The 24,771-nt window shown below is 43.9% G+C and overlaps 1 protein-coding gene across 4 annotated transcripts in view; it reads right to left on the bottom strand.

Annotated features, from left to right (window-relative positions):
• Window positions 1–24,771, bottom strand: part of COBLL1 (cordon-bleu WH2 repeat protein like 1) — a 702,447-nt gene that overhangs the window by 153,552 nt on the left and 524,124 nt on the right. For all 4 annotated transcript variants that reach the window (XM_085645409.1, XM_085645410.1, XM_085645411.1 and 1 more), the window contains 2 exons: window positions 3,909–3,947; window positions 1,490–1,590 (listed from right to left, as the gene is read on the bottom strand). In XM_085645409.1, the coding sequence (XP_085501535.1) occupies window positions 1,490–1,590; window positions 3,909–3,947 (140 nt within the window). The remainder of the gene's footprint in view (window positions 1–1,489; window positions 1,591–3,908; window positions 3,948–24,771) is intronic.

Here is a 24,771-nt window from a genome sequence, read left to right as displayed (position 1 = left end):
AAAGAAAAGCAGGCTCTTTTACAAACAGAAGCGGGAGACACATTACTCCTTACACTGTGTGCACAGCAATAATTTATTAATTTTGAATAAGTAAACAAATCAGACAGTAGTTCAAAGTGAAACAATTTGCGTATCTTACGGAGAGGTGCATTTATATTCAGTTAAATGCTACTACAGTCTTTTTTTTTTTTTACAAAGGGAAAAAATAAATGACAAATTAAATCACATATTAATTAACACATAAGGTTGATTAATGAGCAATAATCTCTAGCAAGATAATTCAAACCGGTTAAATACCAGACTGGTCAACTAAAGGATCAGGTGTCAGAAACATTAACAGTAATCACAGTTTACATGTGATCAGAAAAATCTGCTATGATGACAAAGTTAGTTAGTGAACGGAGCAAGTGGACTCAATATCCCTTAGGTTTAGAATGAGTGTGCGGATATGCCATGTTTTTATGAGAGCATGTGCAAGACATCATAGAGTATGGAAGTGGGTCGGTATCAATATCATTACAGACTCTGCATAGGACTACACAGAACACTGATGAAAGAGTTTTGGGGTAGCTAGGAGGGCTCTCAGATCCATATATGGACCAGAAGAGAAAAGGAGCGGTAAAGGCAAAGTAGTAACAGGCTGAACAGATGTCACATGTCAAAGCGGTTGGAAGAAAGGTAGAAGGTATATGGGAGTAATCACATCTGAATACTGTATACAGAATAAGGAACTGTTTAAAAGTCAAATTATTTATTAAATAGGATGGCTGTCTATCTGTGTCATAGATGTTAACGTACTCCAGAGAGTTACTGACAAAAGGCATATCGAATTGCATAGGGCAACCACGGCAATGTGAAGCTACCTTTTAGAATTTAACCTTTGTGCTAAAAATAAAAATGTTGTAACAAAAAAATTATTTAACCAAGTAATGTTTAATAAAAAAGTTCCAGTATCAAAATCATTCAAGTATGGAGGTTGAACTCAGCAAAATAAGTAAGATTCATTTGTAGGTAACAGTATCCCAATTAGGGGACTGAAGGTATGGACCTGAGGGGTCAACTTTAAATAGTTGTAGCTTGGGAATATTGAGAGACCCAAAGGTGTATTACCTTCCTACTTCATTTTACATGTTGATAACAGGGAAATCGTGCAGATTTAACAGGTTGCGAAGCCTGATTTGCATGTTATTCTTTCTGAAATAATCAGAATGGGGAGGTAAAGTTCCCCTGAGAAAATTTTAGACACCATTACTTTTATTACCTTCCAGACAGAATAACAGGCTAAATTCTATGTGCCACAATAGGTAATGTAAAGGGAGGAGTTGTGCGGCCTTTTTCTGCCAACTCTTTCTTGAACTAAATGAAACATAAATAAGAGAAAATTCAGAGAGTACTCCTGTTTTTCAGGCGTAGGTTCTGTACATTGAAAACCTTTGTTAGCTGTAGCTATACTTAAAGTCAAGATCACTTTAGGATTAAAAGTTTTTACCGGTTCATTCTTCTTTTTACTTCTCCGTAAAAAGCGGAAGAATCCTTTGCCATCTTCTTTCTGCTTTTCCATTTCTAGATTTTCAGGGATCTGAAAGGACTCTGAAGCATGAAAACAACTGCTTAAATTTTTTTGCAAATTATAAGTTCTTTTGCTGTTATCAACTTGTATATTCACTTCAAGTAATTCATTTAAGATAATGTTATAGTTTAAACTTAAACTGAGGAATGGAAAACTTAACCATTCAAAACACATGTTCAGATATATAAACATATAAATAAACAGTAGAAATGTAATAAAGCCACCAGAGGAAAATCCCAAATAGAAAAGAGACTACTCTGGAAAAAAAAAACAAGCAGAAAGTTACAATAGTACAATCAGAGGAACAACCTAATGAGGGAAAGGAAGGAATAACAGAAGCAAAGAGGCAGTCCTGAAAAAAGAAGCAGTGAAATACTAAAGAAAGGGGACGCACATATCCTCTCAATGTTAACGAAGATGGGAATTATGGGTTGAGTGTTGCTCAAATGAGGGATGAAGTGGGAGACAAATAGTTCCAGAACTAGAAACATTGTGCAATTAAATAAAAGAGCGAAATATAAAGAAAACATATGCAGCACCAAGGCTAAGAAGACGTGTTTAGCGCTGCTCTCACATACTATCTAAAATCCTATGGCACCTGCCTGTTGATGTGACCTAAAGCTAACACTAATGGTGATAGGAAGAATTGGCCACCATGTCCCAAAGGTTTGGAACATTTCTCCCTCACTGCTCCCTGAAATCTTCAGAGATGTTTGCAGTAAAAAAAGAGGAGTCCTGTCCAAATGCAAGTGAAGATAGAACAGTCCCTTTGATTTGGCGCAGCATCAGTGGACCAACATTGTGGCTTAGTTTGCATGGCTACATTCGTAGCACACCTGACCTTTCCCACAGGGCACATCGCTAAATGAGATAGATCAAAGAGCAGTAGAACATAATGTTCCTATGCGTAAGTGAAATTGTGCTCCAGGGGCCAATTAACAAACACATTTATCAGTATACAAGGTACTTCAGATACTCATAAATGTCTTTGGAATCGGCCACAAAAAGCCCAACTCCCTATTAGTAAGAGTGCATAGTTGGCACAGCCTTTTATATTTGTACTAACTATATGAATTTTTCATTAATATTTCAAAGTTTCCCTTTTTAGATGTTTTGGGGCAAACCCACAAAGGTGTTTAAGACTAAGTGAAGTAGTACTACTGGAGTAATACTTCACAAACTCTTAACTGCCTTGGTGAATTGGCCCCCAAATGTCCAAATTTCAGATATATTCCACCCCTTTCAAACCAGTAGCTGTACTTCATGCGATCCAGACGCGTAGCTATGTACTTCAGCTGAGGGAGACATTTAACCATAATGGAACCCTTGTTGGTTTGAGCTGTCATGGAAAAAGAAGGAAAAATGCTTTGCCTGAACTAGAAGGCAAAGAGTAAGGGGCAGCTTACTTAAGATGGGCTGTTGGTCATCTTATGGAGTTGAGCAATTAAGTTCTTGCATCTCAGCAAGACAGAAGCAATGTGAAGGTCACATTTATGTCCTAGGATTACTTATGGACAGGGCAACAACCCAGGACTGCATGTTTATTGGGTGCGCATGCTCCCTCGGCGTGACCTATACATTCTCGGACTTTAAGGGAACCTGAATTTGCTTTCAAAATGGAGACAGTCCGTGATTTGTTCCTCCTAAGATTAGATTTTAGGGTAGTGTCTTACAGGTTGCAGTTCATAATCATGCTTGCACAAAAAAACTACATAATTCCTGTAGCTTCGATGGTTCTTGTGGCATCATTGTCTGAAGTCATTACCAAACCCTAAATCTAAATTTCAGTTCTTCATGCCCAAATGGTGATTTTGCTGTGCCAGTGAGTGAGCTCTCAACTGATAATACTGACTGCAGCTGGCCAGTTTACAGATATACGCCTGTAAATGTTGGTACCCCTATAAGAAATACCATGTCCTTGACTAGTAGTCTCACAGCATACAAAGCTATGAAACAACAGCCTCACTCCCCATCCTACCCCACCCAGTTCTAGGCTCAGCTTCTTCACAAATGACTTATTATTGCAAACAATAAGCTCAAACCAACATGAGTCTGCACAATCTGGGAAACGATCAGATGCGAGTATGAGTTGCCCTTTCCAAAAGGAATGGCTTGCAATATGTGTTTAAGATTACTGGACTGTAACCATTAGAGTGCATGTCTGCTACGCTTTTCAACACACTAATCTTCAGGACTGGCTCAATAAAAAGAAATTGAATGTTTTTACAGGAAAGCTAAAGCCTATAACACGGTGAACAAATAGCACTGAAAATAAATAATACTGCTCCAGCGTAGCTAGCTAAATACCCAGCTGTCACTTTAAGTTAAAAAAGCATACCTTGTGAAGACGATAAATTCAACTCAGCAGCTGAAGAAGCTAAGAAAGAGAAAACATGGTGTCAATAATGAAGTCTGTCTCTCAAAACCAACTTTGCATGTCTGTGATCAAGAGGAAGAATTACGCAGTTTATATATTATTACATTAATTCAAAATTGAAAACTGATAAATGAGGGCTTGACAAATATATTATGAAGACGGTCTATTAAAAAGTGTCATCCTGGAATAACCATTGAAACATTGTTAAATATAGCTCTAAACCTTGAAGCGCCCCAAAAGGGGGGGGGGGGGGGGAGGAATAAAAAAAAGTCTTCTTGACAAAGAGGTCTACAGAGACACGCAGATCATACATGGTAAAATTGTATGAAACCCCTGCCTACTGTATGGCCTCCCGCAGTGGGTTGGTCACCCATGGTAGGTTGGGCACAGGGCTAGGCCAATACCCACTGCATCATTATAATGATGGTTAATAAATATGTATATTTACTTACCCACAGTATGATGACTCTTGAGGATGCAATGACTTCTAATGTTAATGTGCATAAAAAGACTCTCAACGTACTTAAATTCAATGTAGATAATGTATATAATGTCCTGAATGTTATGTACAGGTAACACACCATAAGGCATTAGCTATATAGAACGTACTGCAATGATACTATAACTTGATGCATGCCCTGACAAAAACAGATTATTTTCTTAAGAGTCTACAGTCAACCATTTTCCTCTCTTTTACTATAAAAAGCTCCTAGTTTCAACACTACTTGGCAACATGTAGCTCAATATCTAAAGTCCTCCCCCATAACATCGCAGTTTTCCATTTAGTTGCATGTCTGTCTCTGTTTTCTATTTAGTTGCAGGTCTTTCTCCATTGTAAAAGTCGCCAATCTTAACAAAAGGGAAGATTAAGAAAGTATTCTACATGCGTTTCTTAGGACAGTCACGGCTCTTCTCCAAACAGAACCGAAAGCAAAATGTTGTTGCCCCTATAGTTCTCTTGTTTTGACAGCTTGGCAGCATCTTCGTATTTTCAAACGTGGTACTTGCTAACTAAAGTCTGAATTCAATGAGTGGCCCTTGGAATGTGATCAAGTAGAACCGGTAAATCAGTTTCTACAACTCGATCAAGAGCTTTTAAGACATTAAATGTATCCCATTTATGTTTAGAGGAGTACCAAATCCTAATCAGGAGGCACACAATGTAAACTGTATTTTCCATACACAACAAAGAAACAGTCCTTCCTATAGCTCGCCTGTAAGTTTCTGGAACTGAGGTTACTGGTTTTGGTTTTTAATAATAGCGTGTTCTCAGTGGTACATTTTGTGGGGATGAAAACAATTACCAAGCCATTTCATTTCACAAATCTTTATTGGATTGTGAATACAACCATAAAACGTATAATAGCATGACACATACATTGATTGATTAAAAAAAACATATACACATGATGTGGCTAAAAACAAAAACCATAAAAGTTGGGAGAAACAGTATCACAGAAAATTATGAAACCCCCATTAGCAGCAACATAATGAATCAGTTGGGTCTGGAATGCCTCAATCTCAACGCAGGTCGTAGGAAACAGGAGACCGCAAATAAAACATGTTCACTAGGGAGCAGCTGCAAAAACATAAGCGCCTGGCGAGTTTGTGTAAAATACGGGGATTTCAATAATCGGAGGATAAAACATTTTCTGGGCACACAATTTTTTTTACAGAACAACATAAAATGTAAGGTGTCCTGCCGAAACATATCGTCGCAGCCGCAGGTCGCCAAAGTGCCGGGATGGCACCATCCGCTGGGAGAGGCCAGAAGATTGCCAAGACAAGGAAGCAGACAGGTTGGAGTGGTGCACAAAATGAAAGCAGAATAACCAAGAGGTAGAAAACCTCTTCGTGAATTGGACCTTTTCAGAATTAAAGAAAACAAACCCTAAGCATTACTAAAAAAGAGAATTGGCTTCCTCTAGAATCTCCTTTCAATGGACGAGGTTAAGAAACTTATGACCCTCAAAAACTCTAAATTTAATTTAGGCATATATAAATTGCAAGAGATTAAAAGATCGAAACATCTAAATTATGCAGAGAGCAACTCAAAAGCAGCTACTTGTACGTTTATACTGCTCACAAATGTTGGGTAAATTATGCATGAGTTCAATGTGAGAAGCTCTGGGTGTTTCAAGTGTTTTTACCATGAATTAACGAACAAGTTACTTACCTTCGGTAACGATATATCTATAAGAAACATAGGTTAGTTATAGATTCCTTACCTTGGAATCACCCCCAGGTGTCAGACTGGATCCGGAAAGATTTTCATCAGCAGTAACCCTGCGTGTTGGAAGGTGGTCTCGGTCAACTCCGCATCCGTCGATGGCTTCGTGGTCGCCGGAATGACGTCGTGGTAGCTACATAGACGCCGCCCTCGCGCGCTGATGTCAGTTCTGTACACGACTTTCCATGCCAGAAACGCAGAGCCATGCAAGACACTGACCACTGGTGCACAAAACTAGGGCCCTCAAAGGATGTCCTTAACCCTAAAAGTCAGTTTGCAGAACGGGGAGGATGGGTGGGGCGTTAAGAAATGTATAACTAACCTATGTTTCTTACAAATATATCGGTACCGAAGGTAAGTAACTTGTTCATCTGAAAGAAACAGTTAGTTATAGACTCCTTACCTTAGAATAGATACCCCAGCAATACCAACCCCAGTGGTGGGACTGCAAACCAAGTTCACACCAGAAAATCCTGGAGAACAGAATGGCCAAAGAAGCTGTCTTTCCGGACATGGCAGTCCAGGCAGTAGTGGCTCTTAAACGTGTGCTGCGATGCCTACGTAGCTGCCTGACAGATGTCATTCAGGGGGACGCCTCGTCCAAAAGCAGTAGTAGCTGCCGTTGCCCTGGTGGATTGGGCGAGGAGCCCCACTGGAAGATCATTCTTAGCCAAAGAATAGCAGGCTTTGATGCACAGAACAACCCACCTGGAGAGGGTCTGTTTGTGCACGGCCCGACGTTTCTTAGCGCCCGCATACCCACCAAAGAGCTGGTCATCCACCCAGAATTGTTTGGTGCAATCCAAGTTGAAGGAAAGAGCATGTTTTGGATGCAGACGGTGGAGCCTCTCTTCCTCTTTTGAAGGATGCGGAGGCGGAAAGAAGGTGGGCAAAGTGATGGTTTGGCCAATGTGGAAAGAAGTAACCCCCTTGGGAAGAAACAAAGGTCTAGTTCTAAGGACGACCTTGTATGGATGGACAGCAGAAAAGGAGGCTTGGAAGACAGAGCTTGTAGCTTACTCACCCTTCGCGCAGAGGTGATGGCCACCAGAAAAGCAGTTTTCAAAGTGAGGCATCTGAGCGGACAGTTATGCAGTGGTTCAAAGGGAGCGCACATAAGATATGTCAGAACCAAGTTCAAGTCCCACTGGGGCATTACATAGGGAACAGGAGGAAACAGATGAGGAATGCCCTTAAGAAATCTATTTACAACAGGGGACTTGAAAAAAGAAGGCTGATCAGGGAGCCTGAAGAAGGCTGAAATGGCTGAGAGGTAGCCCTTAAGAGTGCCCAGAGCAGAGCCCTGCTGGGCCAAAGGTAGGAGGAACAAGAGAACCTCCGAGAGAGGGGCAGAAAGGGGATCCACAGCCTTTTCTGTGCACCATGCCACAAATTTATTCCATCTGCAGGCGTATACCGTCTTAGTGAAGGGACGCCTGGCTGCCAAGATTACATCACAGACTTCGGGAGGCAGGTCAAACGACGTCAACTGCCGCCGCTCAATCTCAATGCAAGGAGGTGGAGGCTAGACATGTTCAGGTGGAGGACCGTCCCCTACTGTTGCAACAGAAGATCCTCCCAAAGAGGTAGTCGGATCGGAGGATCAATGGCCATGTTGATCAGCTCGGGACAACAGACTCGTCATGCCCAATCTGGAGCCACAAGAATGACTTGGGCCTGGTCGCACTTGATCTTCTTCAGCACTCTGAGCAGAAGTGGTATAGGCGGAAAGGCGTATAAAAAACGCAACTCCACTCGTGACAAAAAGCGTTGCCTAGCAAATGCGCCTCGGAAATTCCAACACGCAGAATTGCTGACATTGCGCGTTCTCTTCGGTGGCGATAGATCTAACCAAGGCTCTCCCCACTGTTGAAAGAGACCTTGTGCCACCTCCGAGTGAAGACGCCAGTCGTGAACCTGCCAGGTGTTGAACTTCCAGGGATATGTCTTGATGTTCCAGCCATGTCCAAAGGCGGAGGGCCTCTTGACATAGGGTCCACGACCCCACCCCGCCCTGTTTGTTGCCGTACCACATGGCGTGGTGTTGTCCACGAACACCTGCACTACTCTTACCCGGACAGAGGGAAGGAATGCTTTGAGTGCAAGACAAATCGCCCGAAGCTACAGAAGGTTGATGTGGAGCCCGGACTCCGCTGGAGACTAGAGGCTTCTGATCTCCGCCTCTCACATGTGTCCGCCCTATCCCAGAAGGGATGCGTCTGTCACCACTGTGTGTTCTGGTTGGGGAGGGGAGAGGGATCTGCAGTTGACCCAATCCTGGTTCGTTAGCCACCACTGCAATTGTCATGCAGTGCCCTCCGAGATCTGGACGCAATCGGACAGATTCCCCTGATGCTGCGCCCACTGTAACTTCAGGTCCCACTGCAGAGCCTGCACATTAACCTGGCATGATCGATCAGCAGGATGCAGGAGGCCATGAGGCCCAGCAGCCTCAGGGTCATCCTGACCGAAACCTGGGATATAGGGTGAAAGATCAGAACCAGAGCCCGAATATCCCAGACTCGCTGGTCGGAAGGATAAACCCGAAATTGCGTTGTGTCCAGAACCGCTCCGATGAAGAGGAGCTTCTGAGAGGGGGTCAGGTGTGACTTCGGGGAATGCAGGAGGTCGGCCGTAGTATGGAGGTGGGAGACGACAGCCTTGGGCGCGCCCGCCTTCAACAGCCAGTCGTCGAGATAGGGGAAGACTGGAACCCCTGATCTGCACAGATGAGCAACGATTACCGCCTACACTTTCGTGAACACCCAATGGGGGCTTGTAAGGTCAAAGGGGAGCGCAGCAAACTGAAAGTGCTCGTGGCCTATTGTGAACCGCAGGTGACGCCGGTGGGCCGGCAGGACAGGGAAGTGAAAGTAAGCGTCCTGCAAGTCCAACGCTACCATCCAGTCTCCAGAGTCGAGGGCAGACAAGACCTGAGCGAGTGTCAACATTTTGAACTTCTCCTTCTGGAGGAAGCGGTTGACGTTCCTGAGATCAAAGTTAGGACGCAGGCCATTGTCCTTCTTAGGCACTAGAAAGTAGTGGGAATAGCAACCATGACCTTCTTCTGGGGCAGGAACGCACTCGTTGGTACCCTTAGTCAAGAGTGCCGAAACTTGCTGTTGGAGAAGGGCCAGGTGATCCTCCGACACGTAATGGAACTAAGGTGGCATGGAGGGAAGGGTAGTCTCGAAGGGGAGGGAGTAGCCCCTTCGGACTATCTGCAAAACCCACCCGTCAACGTGATGGTGCGCCAGTGGGGGAGGTGATGGCGGATCTTGCCGCCCACTGGTGTTTGATGGCCCTGGAAGGTCGGACTAGGAGGGTTTGGAGGCTGCTGCTGAGAGGGCTATGGTGGACTGGCCTGCCCGCTGGCCCCCAAAACCACGCTGGTGGTTCCCATGTCCCCAGCCGCGCTGGGGCTGAACAGCCTGTGCCGGCCTGTGGCTCTGGGCGGGTCGTAGTGGGGGCACCCCTTCCGTAGCCACAAAAGGGGCGAAAGACAGACTACGCAGGGTGGGTGGTGGAGAGGCCCAAGGACCTGGCTGTAGCACAAGAGTCCTTAAAGTGCTCTAGCGCGCTGTCTGCCTTGTCGCCCAAAAGGCGACAGCCATCAAAGGGCATGTCCATAAGGGTGGATTGGACATCCCCGGAAGAACCATTCGAATGCAACCAGGCGTAGCGTCAAACGGTTACTGATGTGTAAATTGTCCTGCCAAGTTTGTCGGCGGTATCCAGCCCACAGCAGATGGTAAACTTTGCTGCGTTGCTCCCCTCGGCAACTGCACGGGAGAGTACGGCCCGGGCCTCCTCAGGGTACTGAGGCAGCACCTGCGACACCGTATCCCACACAGAGTGGGTGTAACAGCCCAACAGACATGCAGTGTTTACCGACTGCAGTCCCAAGCTGGCGGAAGAAAACATTTTCTTCCCAAGATTGTCCAGCTTTTTGGATTCCCTATCCTGTTGTGTGGTAGGGAAGGTGCCCTTAGAAGTGGAAGCTTGAACCACCAAGCTCTCAGGGGTGGGGTGTTGGGAGAGGAAAGTGGGGTTGCCCGGGGCCGTGCAGTGGCATTGAGCAATCATCCTGTCCACAGGAGCCCCTGTGTTGGGCCTGGACCAAGTGCCCAAAAGAATGTCCGTGAGGGTTTCAATAAACGGCAGCAGGGGCTCCAAAGAACTCGCTGCCGGTTGAAGGACCTCTGTCAGAAGGTTAGTCCTGACTGCCACCGCAGGTAGCTCAAGGTGGAGAGCTTCGGCCGCCCTACGCAACACCACTGCATATGACGCTCCCTCCTCCGTAGCCATGATAGGAGGAAACAACATGCCTAGGTCTGGGGAGGTATCCAGACCACTGGCATCCCCCAGTTCCTTTCTCCAGTCCAGAACCTAATCTAACTGGTCTGTCAAAGGGTCACCAGACCCCTCCCAGTCTTCCTCGCCTTCCTCTGGCTGCCAATCTGTCTGAAAATGGCCAGGGTGGAACACAGGGACAAAAGTACCCATCGGCGTCGGATTCAGCATCGGTCAACGCTGGTCCGGCTCCATGTCCACATCGGGGCGGAAGCCGGGGTCGACGATTGCTCATAAAGTAGTACATTGTAGCAAAGTTGTCAAATGTTTAACATGTACTTACAAAACTTTGAAAGACTCTTCACTCACTTGTAAATGTGGCCTATCGAGGGTAGGGAGAAAAACGGAAAGACGGAAAGATTCATTTTAATATTTTTACACCATTCATGCTAATCCTATTCAATATATAAATGATGACTTTGCAGGTTCAAACAAATAGGTAAAAGTGTAGTAATTCTTCTATGATAAAACACAAAAAGGACTGTTTGCGTTTGATAATTCTTAAATGCATAAATGTATTGTAAATGGAAATTTTAGGAACATCAGATAGTCATAACTTGCTTACCCTGCCACAACTTCTGTAAACTTTGTCAATCTGCCCCAGAGTCTTGAAGACACCCTATTATACCTTAAACCTAGGTTCCATCTTAAGCACATAAATAGAACATTATACTCATCACTTCCACATAAATCGAAGAAGACGGCATTCTGCATTCATCACTGAAATGCTGGTCTATAAAGTGGGAAATAACTACATGACATAACAATGAGATGCAATACCCGGTATTTATTTAGTTTAGGGTATTAACACAAGGGCAACCACGTCCAAAACAGATCATCCAAACATCTGGAATGGTCGTGTGAAACAGTAACTCATTCTACCCAGGATATTTTCCCTGTAACCATATGCAACACCAAGATATGCTGAAGTGACAACGCAAATGAAGCCCTTTCTCTCTGCGATGTCCTGAACATGCAGTGCTTCGGTTCTACAGAGACACAGCATGAGCTGCTTGGAAACTTAAAAGATTTAGTTACAGAACCCCTCTTCAACGTGGAACACTTGCAGAAGTACTAATGTATATTGCTGCGTGCTGTAGGGAGCTATTTGACACGCAATGGTTACTCGATTAGAATTGTCCTTTGAAAGAAAATGATTGTCAAAAGAACAAGAAAGATTTGTTTACTTTGCTAGTGTGATAATATAGTACAGAGACCTACTAAGTAAATGTTTATGAAAACCTTTTGTGTCGAAGTAAGAGCTGGTTTAGAAAAGGCTATTTCAAATCTTGCAAACCCTGCCCCCCAAAGCCACTCCTTACTACCTGGAATCTGCGCATTCTCATCACTTCCCTAGACTTCCTGCTGCACAATAAACAGACATTTCTGGCTCCAAATTTGGACAGCCGCTTATGCCCTGTAGAGAGTGAGGGGAGTTGTTAGTAGCCACAGTACTGCAGAGAAAGCATACTTAGAGGAAGTTGTGCTTACCTCCATGTTGCAGCAGAGGCTTGATGGGGTATGATGAAAAACAAGGTGGGTGCCTGCTTTCAGGCCACAGCATACACACTGTTTCTTTGCAGCCCTCACAAATATCACTAACTGGAGTACCGTGGTTGTGAGTGTCCTGTTTTTATCCACTACTGCCTGTCTCAAATTGCTCTTTGCTTTCCTAACAGCAGGCCCAGTCTCACCTGCGCTGAGTAATGCATATGGGTCACAAACTATTACCCCTTACACCTACACCTACCCGATTTCCAGTCTGAGTAGGTCAACTAAATTACACATAAACATTATTTAGGCGCCTCAGCTGTTACTATATTTACGCCCTTCTTGCTGGGGTGAACGTTTACGCGTCACTCGGGCAAAATACATCTGTGTGCAAAGCTCTCTTGCACAGAGCGCAGACTCAACTTTGGTGCACCAATATCAATAAAACAGGGGACTCATGCCAAGAGAGGATAACATTCTTGAGAGGGGACGTAAAATAGGTGAGGGCAATTGGAAAGAAGGCTGGTGGATCAAATATACTGGTTTCCTAAAAGTTAATTTTACACATAAAATTGGCTGGCTCGCATTCAACCCCACCTTGAGGGATCAGATTATATAGTAACAATTGCGTTCGGTACACAGAGATAGCATAGGTTCCAGCAACCAAAGATCAAATGCTGCAGATTCGATTTGTGGGAGGTAAATCTGTAGGTTGTTTACAACAAGTGGGGGTGCACCAGGCAATGAAGTCCAGTAGACTTAATGTAGTATCAAAAAAATCCTTTATTTCAAATTGTTATTTTATATGAAAGTTCAATAGTAAGCAATGCTAAGCCAACAGGTTTCATTTCCTCAAGGGGAACTTCATCAGGGCTTATAAAGTAATCAGATGATATCCGAATGTGTGGTGGCCCATTGACAATTCTCTCCAGTATATTGCGCTGGAAACCATTGGATTTCTCACAGGCATAATAAGGCCTGCATTTTGTGAACCGAAAAAACGCACGTCCAGCCAAACTCCAAGGACCTTCTTCCTGGTATGCAGACATCTTGTCACTGATATCAGCCATCATGACTGGATCATTGGAGTGGAAGAAGTCAGATTCCAGGGTGCCAATGTCAGCGGCTAGTCTAGCAAGCGACCCGCGGACTGTCCTGAGGATACCGTTCTGCTTGGCGGTGCAGATGCCCCTAATAACTACCTTGATTCTTCCCAGAGGACAGAGGGACAGCTGACTGAGTCAGTGTTTAGTTCAAAATATTCCAGGAAGGCTGCTCAAATGTCTTTTCTAAAGACCGCAACCCGAAGTGCACCTGGTGGCAAGTGCCAAGTAAATGCGTGGGGAAGAGTATGGGGACTTTGTAGGACTCGTTTTACGGGGCATGGTTGGAGAGAGAATGGGACAAATGAGCAATAGATGATGTCCATTGCTATACATCTTTGGAGGTCAGCCAAAAGTCAATTCTAGACCATGCATTGTGTTGTGAAGAGAGGCAAGTGCCTTCACATGCATCACGATGTGCGGTGTGCCAGACGTCTGTGAGAGCATTGCCTGTAATTAATGTATGTGTGGTTTTGGCCGCTGGAGGGTGAGGACGTCGAGGTCACCGGATCTGTCTAGGGAATCATCTAGAACGACATTAAAGATTACCCCCCCCCAGAGTACCGTTCGCGGGAATGTCGGTTATTAAATACTATACTTTCGCAAAGCACCCAGGGTCATCGGTGTTGGGCCCGTATATCGTCGCCAGCATCATAGGATGCCTGTTGAGTGTGCCCGCTAGTATGACATATCGACCGTCTTTGTCACTGGAGCAGTGGGATGTTTGCCATGGCAAACCCTTTTCTCTTTATAAGGATGGTAACCCCTCTTGCATAGTTGAAATAAGTCGAGGAGTATGTCGGCTCCCCATGAGAGAGGACCTGAAATCGGGGTTTTGGCTAAGTGAGTTTCTTGCAGGAAACAGATGTCTATTTTATGTCGGACTAGATAGGCTAGGGCTCGAACAATCCACTCACCTGCTCGCATTTGCGAGTCAGATTCAATAAGGACAAGCTATTTTTAGGTCCTACTTGCCCTTTCTGGCGTGTAGGAAGACAAACTGACACTTGACCTCTGCCTCTGAAAGCAGAGCAAATGTGACAAGATAGCAAGATTTAAAGGCATCTTTATTGCTCACAAAGTGAATGAGCAATACAAATACTTTTAAATCTTGCTAACTTGTCACATTTGCTCAGCTTTCAGAGTCAGAGGTCAAGTGCATTTTAATTAGGTTGAATAGATGTTTATCGTTACTAGACCTGGAGGTCTAGTGCAATTTTTTAGATTTTTCGAGCCCTGCATGTACCAGTCGAGCCTTTTGGCCGTTATTTAGCCCATGCACGTTTCACATGAGACAGTTTACGCTGATCTTCCTATCTGGGACTAAGTTGGGAGTATCTGGTTATGTGCATGGCCAGGTATCGTCAGGTGAGGCAGTTTGCAGTACAAGTGCCATCTGCTAAACGGCATCTTAGAGTGAGGTAGCTATGCATGACTGCCAGCCAACAAGTTTTCAAACCCTGTAAACACCTCCCACCCAGTGCGCCAACTTCAAGAAAACCCTCTCTCATACCTACCCTCCACCCACACCAACCCCCCAAACAGGTTGTGATAACCCTCCTCATAACAACAAATGGCAATTATCCCTCGTGATAGTGGAATCACCAAGCTGACAACCTGCCACAGAGGCAGGGTGGCCGAGCCTAAGATCCCATGGGAGCTACCTGTTGGAGGCAAGCTAAATGTAGTATATGCGTGAGTAGGCAATTATAACAATTTCAAACATTGGTTTGTACCAACATTGGCCTCAATATGAGCAAAAACTCTGGAGCATATCCGCTACTCCCCCAAACCTAGTGGAAAGGAGTGCAGGTAGAAGGGACATTAAAGCATCAGTCATTGTCACTCAGCTGTGCTCCAGCCGAGGAGCGCGGTGAGGTCACCACAGACAGGTTGTTTTTCACTCTTTGCTTGGCATAGTTTAGGGCCTGCTTAGCATCAGTTAAATAGTGTATCTTGCCAGTGGCGGCTGGTGACATTACAAAGTGGTATGGCTTAAAAGTTGCGGGCAGTGCACTGTGGCGAGTGAGTGTAGGGAGCAAGCCCGAACGTATGAAGGGGTGTTAGGAGGGGTCCACCCCCTCCCCCCAAGACAATTTTGAAAAAAGAGCGGCTAAATGGTGCATTTTCAAGGACATTTCAGAAAGCAAGAATGTTAATAAAGCAATTGGGAAGTGTATCAATTACATCAATATAGAGATTTTGAACAATAATATAATGTAGGTTGCTGCTTATCAATATAACCACAGATCTTCAATGCAAACTTAAAAGAATGGGTTCCTGTTGCCCACTCACGTCAGTGGCCTAATGCAGATTCCTACTAATACTTCTGATACTTTGATTGTGTGCTCCGTGTTCCCCTGCAAATGCCCTGTAAGTTCTTTTTCAATAATTTATTTAATGGTTTTGCCAGGTGCTGCACTAAACAAAAACCACCTCAGTCAGAGCGGCAGGGGGAAGGCAATAACGATAGAAGACAAACATTAAACTGGTACAGCCTGAAGCTCATCTAGGAATAGTTCAAGTGATTGCATGCCAAATACTTAAGTCCAGAGATACAAAGCTATCCTGCAATAGGTCATTACACGGAGTTTTGACAAAAGCCAACAGAGTGAAAAAAAAACAGGATGTGAGATTGTGGTAGTCTAATGAACGTTTGACAGGGCAAAGGCAGGATGGACGAGATGCATTTTTAATGATTTTTTCTAAATCTAAGGAAATTCTCTTTGTGTCTGGAGCATTCTCACCCACATATGATTAAGATATGTAATAGTGCTAGTTTACATAGCGCAAACTTGACCGGAAGGTATGGGAGCGCTTTTACATGAGCACTAGTTACATAATGTTACACAAAAGGACACTTTCATTTGTAATTGGCACGGGGAGATTAAATAACTGAGCCGGTCGCCTCGAACCCGGTTCCCCAGCTCCAAAGTCGGCAGCAGCAGCAGCTCTAGCCGCTGTGAGGCTACGATATCCTCTCCTGTTCTGTTGCAGCATTATTTACAAATTCTAACGTGTCTTATCTTTGTTCTGTTTCAGCTTGGTTTCAAACTGGTATCAAAAATGTGCTTTCACTCTCTCTCCATCCACAGACACATTTTTCGCGCACGATTTGAAGCGGGAAAGTCAGAGAGGATACCTTGGGGCTTGACAAAATAATTTAACAAATACAACTAAACATCGTATTCACTAGCCGTAAAGTTATATTCTAGTTTGGGCCACTGGGATAACTGGACAACATTCCAATATCAGGCCTGTGCTTTACGTGTGCCAATACAATAATATTACATAACATTGCCTTGATTAAACTGTAAGAAATAGAAATGAACGTATAAGTAACACAGGGTGAGTGCCTTTGGTGGAGTATTGGGGGTGGGGGTCAAAGCATAACGATGTGCACCTTGTAATATCGACTGGTGCGCATATCAGAATGGCTGCATAGTAGTACCCTTACCCAAACATGCATTGTTATTGGTTTGTGACTTACCGCGCGCTTGTCATGTTTCCGGGTTCCACAAGGGAGGTGTAGGTCCGGTGAGCAGGGAAATGTGGTTGCAAAGATGCTGCGTTGAACTGCCCGGGTCAAAGCACAACTGGAAACAAACCTCCCCACTGAGGCCTTTGTTTTTGGGCCCAGCATTTCCAAGGACTTGAAGTTCTAAGAACCACGGAGCTGTGTGTTCTCAAGACCCCCTCACTATCGGGACAGAGAGGTGCTCTATTGTGGGCCTCTCTTGTGCCAAGTGGGGCCAACAAGAGCCTCTGCTTTCGTTGTTGATGATCTTTAACCTGTGTTGCTTTCTTTTGAGTGGTTCCTGGCGAGTCTCCCCAACATGCCTTGTCCCCTTCTCTAACACTGAAGGAGGTCCATCCACATCTGCAGATTGGCAGCTATGTGTCCCTCTCACATGCGTTGTCCGCTTCTGCAGGGGTGTTTACATTATCCGACCAGATGAGCAGGACATTCAGCCTCCTTGCATGTAAATATAAAAAGCTTACCTGAGCGGTCAGGCTGAGAGGGGGGCAGCGCGTAACTAGGTGCTACGCCCTGTATCCTCAGATTGAAAACAACCCCAGGTCTTCCTACACCCAAACAGCTGAGCAGAGACCGGTCTGAAACGTTGTTTTTCAATCTTGCTGGGTCTAGAACTTGCAAGGACGCAGCTCGCTTTAAGGCCAGATCTCACCAGTATGTCTCTGCAGCAGGTACCATGGATGTCTAGCATAACTTTCATGTCGCCTGTATATCCACACCCAAATAAAGTTTACATTCAGATTCTGTTTGTACTCCATATTGTAAAAAGCACTGTTTCTTAAAGTGTGCCGGGAGTGCACCTGGTTAAAGCGTGCAAGTCAGGTTCGGTTGTTGCCAGTCAAGAATCTGGAGATGTTTTTCGAGATCACATGCTGATAATGCCAAATCAGAACACTGGATGCGACTGGGGGCGGGTGACCCTTGTTTACTCGGCTGTATCCTGGCATTTGACAGGGTATGGGGTGACTGTGTCAAAAACACGTCACCGCCCAAGCAGGATGCTATCTTCAGACATGCTGCACTACACTAGGCATGCGCAGCATATCTAATGGTTTGTGAATATGAGTCGGGAGCTGAAATGAAGAGCGCTCCTCTCTCACATGCGCAGACCATTTTCTGGACTCCTGCTCTCGCCTGCGCTGTGCGTTGACACGCGCACTTTCAATTGTGTGAAGCACAAGCCGGAAATGTAAACAGACGAATTGTGAAAGCTGTCAATTTGTCTGCATACATGCCTGTTGCCCCAACTGCAGTGAGTTTCTTTTTGTGTTGATGCGTAGTGAGGCGCCGCTCCGGCACCCATATGGACCAGCCGCCACTGCATCTTGCCCTCATCAGAGATTTTGAGTTTTGCAGGGTATAAGAGGGCATACTGTTTGCCCGCCTGTTGCAGCACTTTCTTGGCAGGCAGGAAGCCCCGGCGGGCAGCCTGCACCACCATGGTGAAATCGGGGTGAGAATAAAAGACATGGTGTTGGATATGCCCTTTCTCCCGGGCTAATCTGAGGATCGTATCGCGGTCCCTATAGTTTAACAAGTGAGCTATGACCGGTTGGGTTGGGTTGGCTCCAATCGGTGGCATGGGACCTAGTGATTTGTGGGCCCGCTCAATGATTAAAACAGATGATAGATCTGCCCCAAAGACATCCCTCAATAGAGTTTCGACTAAGTCTTCCATTTTGGAGACAGCGGTAATCGCAGGCTCTCCCACGATGAGGAGGTTGTTTCATCTTGAGAAACCTTCAAGATCTTCATTTTTGGCCTTAATAACCTCCAGCACTTTGTCCATGCATAGGAGGTGTCCTTTCGAGTCAGCTTGGAAGTCATCTGCATCCGATACGTGAGTTACTAAGTGATCAAGTCTCGCATCACGCGAGTCTACCCGCTTTTTGACTCAGTCTAGGAGAGAAATGAGCAAGTCAAGTTTAGAGTATATTGTTTTCAAGTTTGTTTTGAAGTCTAGGAGTATTTTCTCAAGATTTAACTCTCGCTCACCAGAGTCCTTCATCTGTGCTGGGTCGACTTAGTGGTCTAAGGAGTTGTCAATTTACCGGGAAGAGTGTCTCTTCTCGAACGAGAGCTTATTTTCTTTTTCCATCGTGCTTACCCATTTTTCTATGGAGGCAAGGATAGTGGTGGTTTTGCAGTGGAGTGTGATGCCTGCAGACAAGCAGGCCGCTGTGAGTGAGCAGATTAGTCCCGGTCCACAATGTGTGCCACAGAAGGGTTAGCAGCTACAGCTCGGGTATCGCTCTACGCCCCGCCACCCCCCTCTCTGAAACCGGTCTCACAGGAGGGGAACTAGCAGGCCCGAGCCTCAGGCAAATGTCTCCAAGGCAGAAGCAAAGAAACACCAAAGCAGAGCAAGCTCAGATGAAGCAATATGTGGGGACCGCGGGCATGGTGTTGCCCGGAAATTTAGCATATGGTAGAGGCCCAGAAACTATCAGAACTGTGAGGTTTCAGGGAAAAAAATTGAGGGCCCCCCCCTGCAAGGTTCGTGGAGGGCCACCCTCCGGACTCAATCTGGAGCTTGGCCCCCTGCAACTCGGGGGCCTGTGTTAGACCAGTGCTGCTCCCCTTCGCAGGGCCCAGCCAACTCCAGCAGCGGTTGCGTGTTGCACACTCACCGTGAGTCAGATGGCCAATCGCAGAGCACGGGCAAGAGGGGCACACACAGGCCAGCCCGGCAATGGGTAGTGCAGAGATTTTCAAGCAGGTACCATAGGGCCAAGGGCCGCCACCACATGCATCCCTGGTCACCACCACAGGCCTCTGACCTCGGAGTGTGCCGGTGTTTCGCGCCGAAGGGCCCGACATCCAAACCAGTGGTACAGGCCTGAGCGGAGCGGGCCAGGTGGAGGGGGGGGGGGGGGGCACAGTATCCTGGGCCAGGCAGCGAACAGCCACGGTGGCGGACATGTCGTCCTCTCTCATCCAGGTCCGTCCCAACCATGCGCGGCAGCCGCCCCACCCAGCTTCCCACAGCCGCTGCCCTCCTCTCCTCACCGGCCCAGCCAGGAGATGTCTTTGGCAGCTGAAGGCAAGCACAGTGTGGGGTTCTCGCTGTCAATAGCAGCCGGAGTTTGAAATCGCGTGGTGCGCAGGTCTGCTACTAGAGACCCGGAACGTCAGCAGCCCCAATGTCGGCAGCTCGGCAGGTAGGCCGCAGATGCAGCTCGTCTCTCCGTGCTCCCACAGCTGGGCGGAAATGTTCATTCAGTCCCATGTTGCTGTGGGCTCGGATCAGTGGACTCCTGTGTAGTGCCCCCTCGTGATGGAGCCAACAGGGGCACCCCACTTGGATCAGATGATGCTGGATTTGTACCTCGACCCGACCGGCAGAGCACCCTCACAGAGCGGCCATCTTGCTGCTCGGCGAGAACACGCCCCCGACAATCCTTAGTTTGGGTGGGGGAGGGTCTGCAGCAACATAACAGCTAATACTGCATACAGATGATGCCTTGCGTCTATTTGAAAATGGTGAATCATGTCTCCTCATTGGTATCTAAAAAAAGTCAACCTTAAGAAATTTCTGATCAGCCTTTGAAAAAGAATGGGTTTAAAGGGAACTGTCCTTTAGTGGCTTACCGCCTACTTTGAAACTGTTCCCAGCACATAAAAGTAAGCACAAATTGGTAGGACAGCACATTCCCAGGGTGAGACATGAATCTAGATTCAATTTCTATTCCAGCTCTTTTTAATCTGCATGTTGAAACTCCCACAATGCTGCTGAAACAATCAAGAATATATCCTCTATCCAGGCACTACGTAAAAAAAAAACCTTACCTCCCCTGAAGACCTATTCCAGCAAAGTCATAGAGTATATGACATTGAATTATGGATATAATTCTACTACCTAAATCTAAACCCACTAAAAACGATCTTATCTCTGCAAAACTCAATCCCAGTGAAATTGTGGCTCGATTCTCTTAACATCGAATGTATAAAATCTCCTAGCTTCACATCGGAGTAAAACCTGAATCTTCATACTCACATGAACTTAATCATTCAGTCTGCCCAGTACCAGCTACAACTTTGACATGGGGTCAGTCCTTTCGCACTTGAATTGGAATACAAAACTGTTGTGGATCCTATGGTACTATCAAATTCCCGTCACATGTATCCCTAAACACCACCTACCTACTCTGAAGGCAACTCCACTTGAAAGAGCAAAGCATTCACAGAAGGGAAACATTTTGATCAAATCACACCAGCAAGAAGGCCACTGAAATGGCCGCCCAAAATAAAGTTAGGAGCAGGTTGAAAATGACCTGTATAACACACAAAATCATGCAACGGAGCATCCCAAGATACCTAGTTCAACAAACATTTGCAATGCAATAGGTCTCGCATTATGAAAGTTGGAGCTATTGGTATTGCAAATAAGAATGCAAGTATAATAGTTTCAGCTTTCTCAATGTGTGTACCTGTAAAATGTTAGTGTTTGGTTTATTAATAATGCATATCTTAGGAATTTGGTTTTGTAAACTTTATTTTGTAAACACGCATTATTTTGTAATAACATTAAAAATTATTTTGTTATATTAATACACATTGTAATTTAAGTATATTTTTTAAACGAATATTATGTGTAACTAATTGTAAAAAAGTAAACAATTTTAATAATTTTTTTTTGCATTTTTCCAATCAGTTTTTGTACAATAATCGTTCTTGTTGAAAACATTTTAATAATAAGGTAAATACTAGACATATTGTATTTTTCTAATGAACAGACTACTGTTGATAGATATGTATATACATTGTTTTATAAGGCTAAACTGCTTTTTTTATATATTTTAATGCACCATATTTAAAAAATATTTAGAAAGTACTTTGCAATACAAGTAGTTTTTGTTATATAAAAGGTCAACAAACAATAAAGTATTAGTAAACATTGCTAAATAGTAAAGCTTCGATTTAGGTATATTTTTCTAAAGCCGATAGATCATGCATACAATAGTTTGGTAAAGTAACAATTTGTTGTTCAAAAATAACAAGCAATTTCAAAAGGATTGATATTGTGGACATAGAGATGTGCCTGCTGATGCACGTTTGATGCTATAAGCAGCATAATGAAAATGAGGCAGCAGAGATTGTAAGGTTTGCATAGAAGAGTTACAAGTTGTTATGCGCTGCATGCTACTTGGTGCCTGACAGCCGGATTGCATTTAGTGCATGTCCACTGCAGGAAAGACATTGAAATAGGAGTTTTGCAGGCAAGTATAGTAATGAGCAACATTATGCATCTATATTCGAAGCAGCAATTGGTACTAGTATGGTAAAACAAAGGATAAGGCATGCTTAGAATTGTGGCTGATTCAACGTTGGACATAAGAACAGATGCTAAGTTGACATGGATGCTGCAATTTGCAAGTATTGTTAGAACATATAGTAAATATAGCGTATAGTATGTACAGCTTTATAATACACTGCTGGCAAAATGTCGATAATGCTGCATGGCAATAGTTATAGTGTATAGCAAGCTAATATGCAAGTTTGTGGGCAATGTAGCAACATTTTGTAAAGATATTAAAATTATTTATTTTAACAAGCATGCAAACATTCATGGTAAGTGATGGTTATAATGGTGGCTGATTCGATGTCTCACATAAGATTCGTTCCTGTGGGCATTATATAGTTTTGTAAAATGATATACTCTGCATGCTTTCAATGCTTTTGTTGTTATGTTTCTCCGCTTTTAAGCAAAGACTTTATACACGTTTACACGTGTTTACGTTATGTGTTCAAACATGCATCTAATTAGTGCGTTGCCGAAAGAACAACATTGTAAAAGCAAAAATTTAAAACGTATCTTTATTTGTAGACTATTTTTGATAACAACGAGCATTTATCTGAAAACTATTCGTCACCGTTGAACGTATGCTAGAGAAAAAAAAAAATATCACGTGATAAGACCTCGCTGGCGTGCTCGTGCACATTGCTGCTGAGAGCGTTTTGCTTTCGATGCCATACACAAGCACAATGCGAACGTTAGCTGGATGCGCACATGGAAACTTCGTACGGATGCTATTTTAAATGCTGCGAACTGTAAGTAGCTTAATATATTATTACGTTGAGAGAAGCGTGCAATTTTAGCATGACGAAACAGTTGTAGTAAGGATAAAGTAAAGGTAGTTAATGTTGCAGGAAGACAAAAGATATGGCGTAGTTACGGCGTTCGTGGTGCAGTGTTTATGTACTGCAGACAGAGTAAGAGCTAGGTCGCAAGGGGGTAAGGATTATACTTAAATAGTAGTGTTGGTAGGAGAGTGCAAAGGGATAAAAGGGATACAAAATGCAAATGGAGTTTTGGCCGAAATTTTGGGAAAGTAGTGGAGAATGCAGTTTAATAAAGGCGCGGTGAGGACAGTAGCAAATGTAATCGAAAGTAGTAGTAAGATAGACAGTTGTATAGTAAGCAATTTGGGGAATGCCGGGGGAATGCTGGGTAGTAGGTGTGTAGCATGTTAGGAATTGCAGCATGATGGAGAGTTCTAATTGTATATGGTTTCGTTGCTATAATATAAAACAAGGTGGACTGGTAAAACGGAGTATAGGTATATGTAGTAGTAAAAGAAAGGTACATGTGGGCACCTAAATATAGTTCATTAATAACTAATATACGGCAGAAGACAGAGCGACAAAAACATATGGGAAAACCGAAAGGTGAAAGAAAAGCGGAGAGCAAAAATATAGAGGAAATTTGGAAAATGAAATGCATCCTGCTTATAATATCTACTAAATCTGAGGTACTCGGTTTGGAAAATGTTTTTGAATGCAACAGTAACAGATGCTTATTAACGTAGCATAGACTACAGCATGCGCATAACATAACAGAGGGAGGTGTAATACAAAATTACTAAATATTTCTAAAGACATAACATGCAGGTTTTCAGTCATGAGTATTACGCTTTGGTGGTATAACAGCATAAGCAAAACTATGTATGTACAAATTAAATGTTCTTAGTATATTGTACGATAAATAGTAAAACATATTGGTTACAGGCGCATTGTTATTTTATTATCGTCAAAGCTAATAGCGCTGTATATATATTGGCGTAAAAATAGATGCTTCTGAATATAAAAGCAACCTTATCTATCTTGTATTTTAAAAAGCATTACACATTGAAACGAAACATGTTGTAAGCAATAATATGTATATTGCAAACTAAGCTTTAGCATAGAACTGAATAAATATGTGCTTATTAATAGGTTTTGCACAACAAGTAAATAACACGCCATCATTAAGCCAGATAAAAATATCATATGCGCAAGCTAAAGCAAGTACGTTTAAACCATGCTCCTCAAACCAACAATTAATTACAAAGCAAGCACATAAGTAAACAACATGCTATAAATAAGCTAGTTCATCAAATTATGCGCGCAAGATAAACGAAGAACGTCTATTAATGTTTAGCAACCTGGCAAAAAATAAAAAATCAACCACAACAAGTAAATTAAACGCTATCAATAAGTTAGGTAAAGATAATGCGCACATAAGCTAAACAAAGTACGTGTAAACAACGTTCATAAAGCGGCAAATAAATACAGGCAAGTGCATTGTGGTAAGTTTTTAAAGTAATAGAAACTAATAGGCATTAACCTGAAAGTCTTCCGTAAAATGTACTTTACATACAAGTAAACATTACCTGTGTTAGCGGCAAACACGAAGAGCAAAAATATATTTTCCTCACAAAAGCAGTTTACCAATGAAATAATACGCAATCGCTAAAACGCTTTATAGGAACAGGAAAAGTGCAATTGCTCAAGCGACAAACGCAACCTGAATTTTAAATGCAGATGTTTACAATATGCCTACGCGACGTGAATTGTATAACAAAGCAGGAAGCAAATTAAAGTAACGTGATGCCAAGCACCAGATAAACAGATGCTATTGTCAAACATATGCCCACACGACGTGATTTTTAAATGCAGACGTTTATAATATGCCCACACGAGGTGATTTTTAAATGCAGACGTTTATAATATGCCTAAAAGCAACGCGTACACCAGCGCCACACGATGTGATTTTTAAATGCAGACGTTTATAATATGCCTAAAAGCAACGCATACACCAGCACGAGCAAGCGCGTACACCAACTGAAA

Source organism: Triturus cristatus, chromosome 3_1 (genome assembly GCF_964204655.1).
Source record: "Triturus cristatus chromosome 3_1, aTriCri1.1, whole genome shotgun sequence".
NCBI classification, from domain to species: Eukaryota; Metazoa; Chordata; class Amphibia; order Caudata; family Salamandridae; genus Triturus; species Triturus cristatus.
This window is presented reverse-complemented; position numbering and strand designations above follow the sequence as displayed.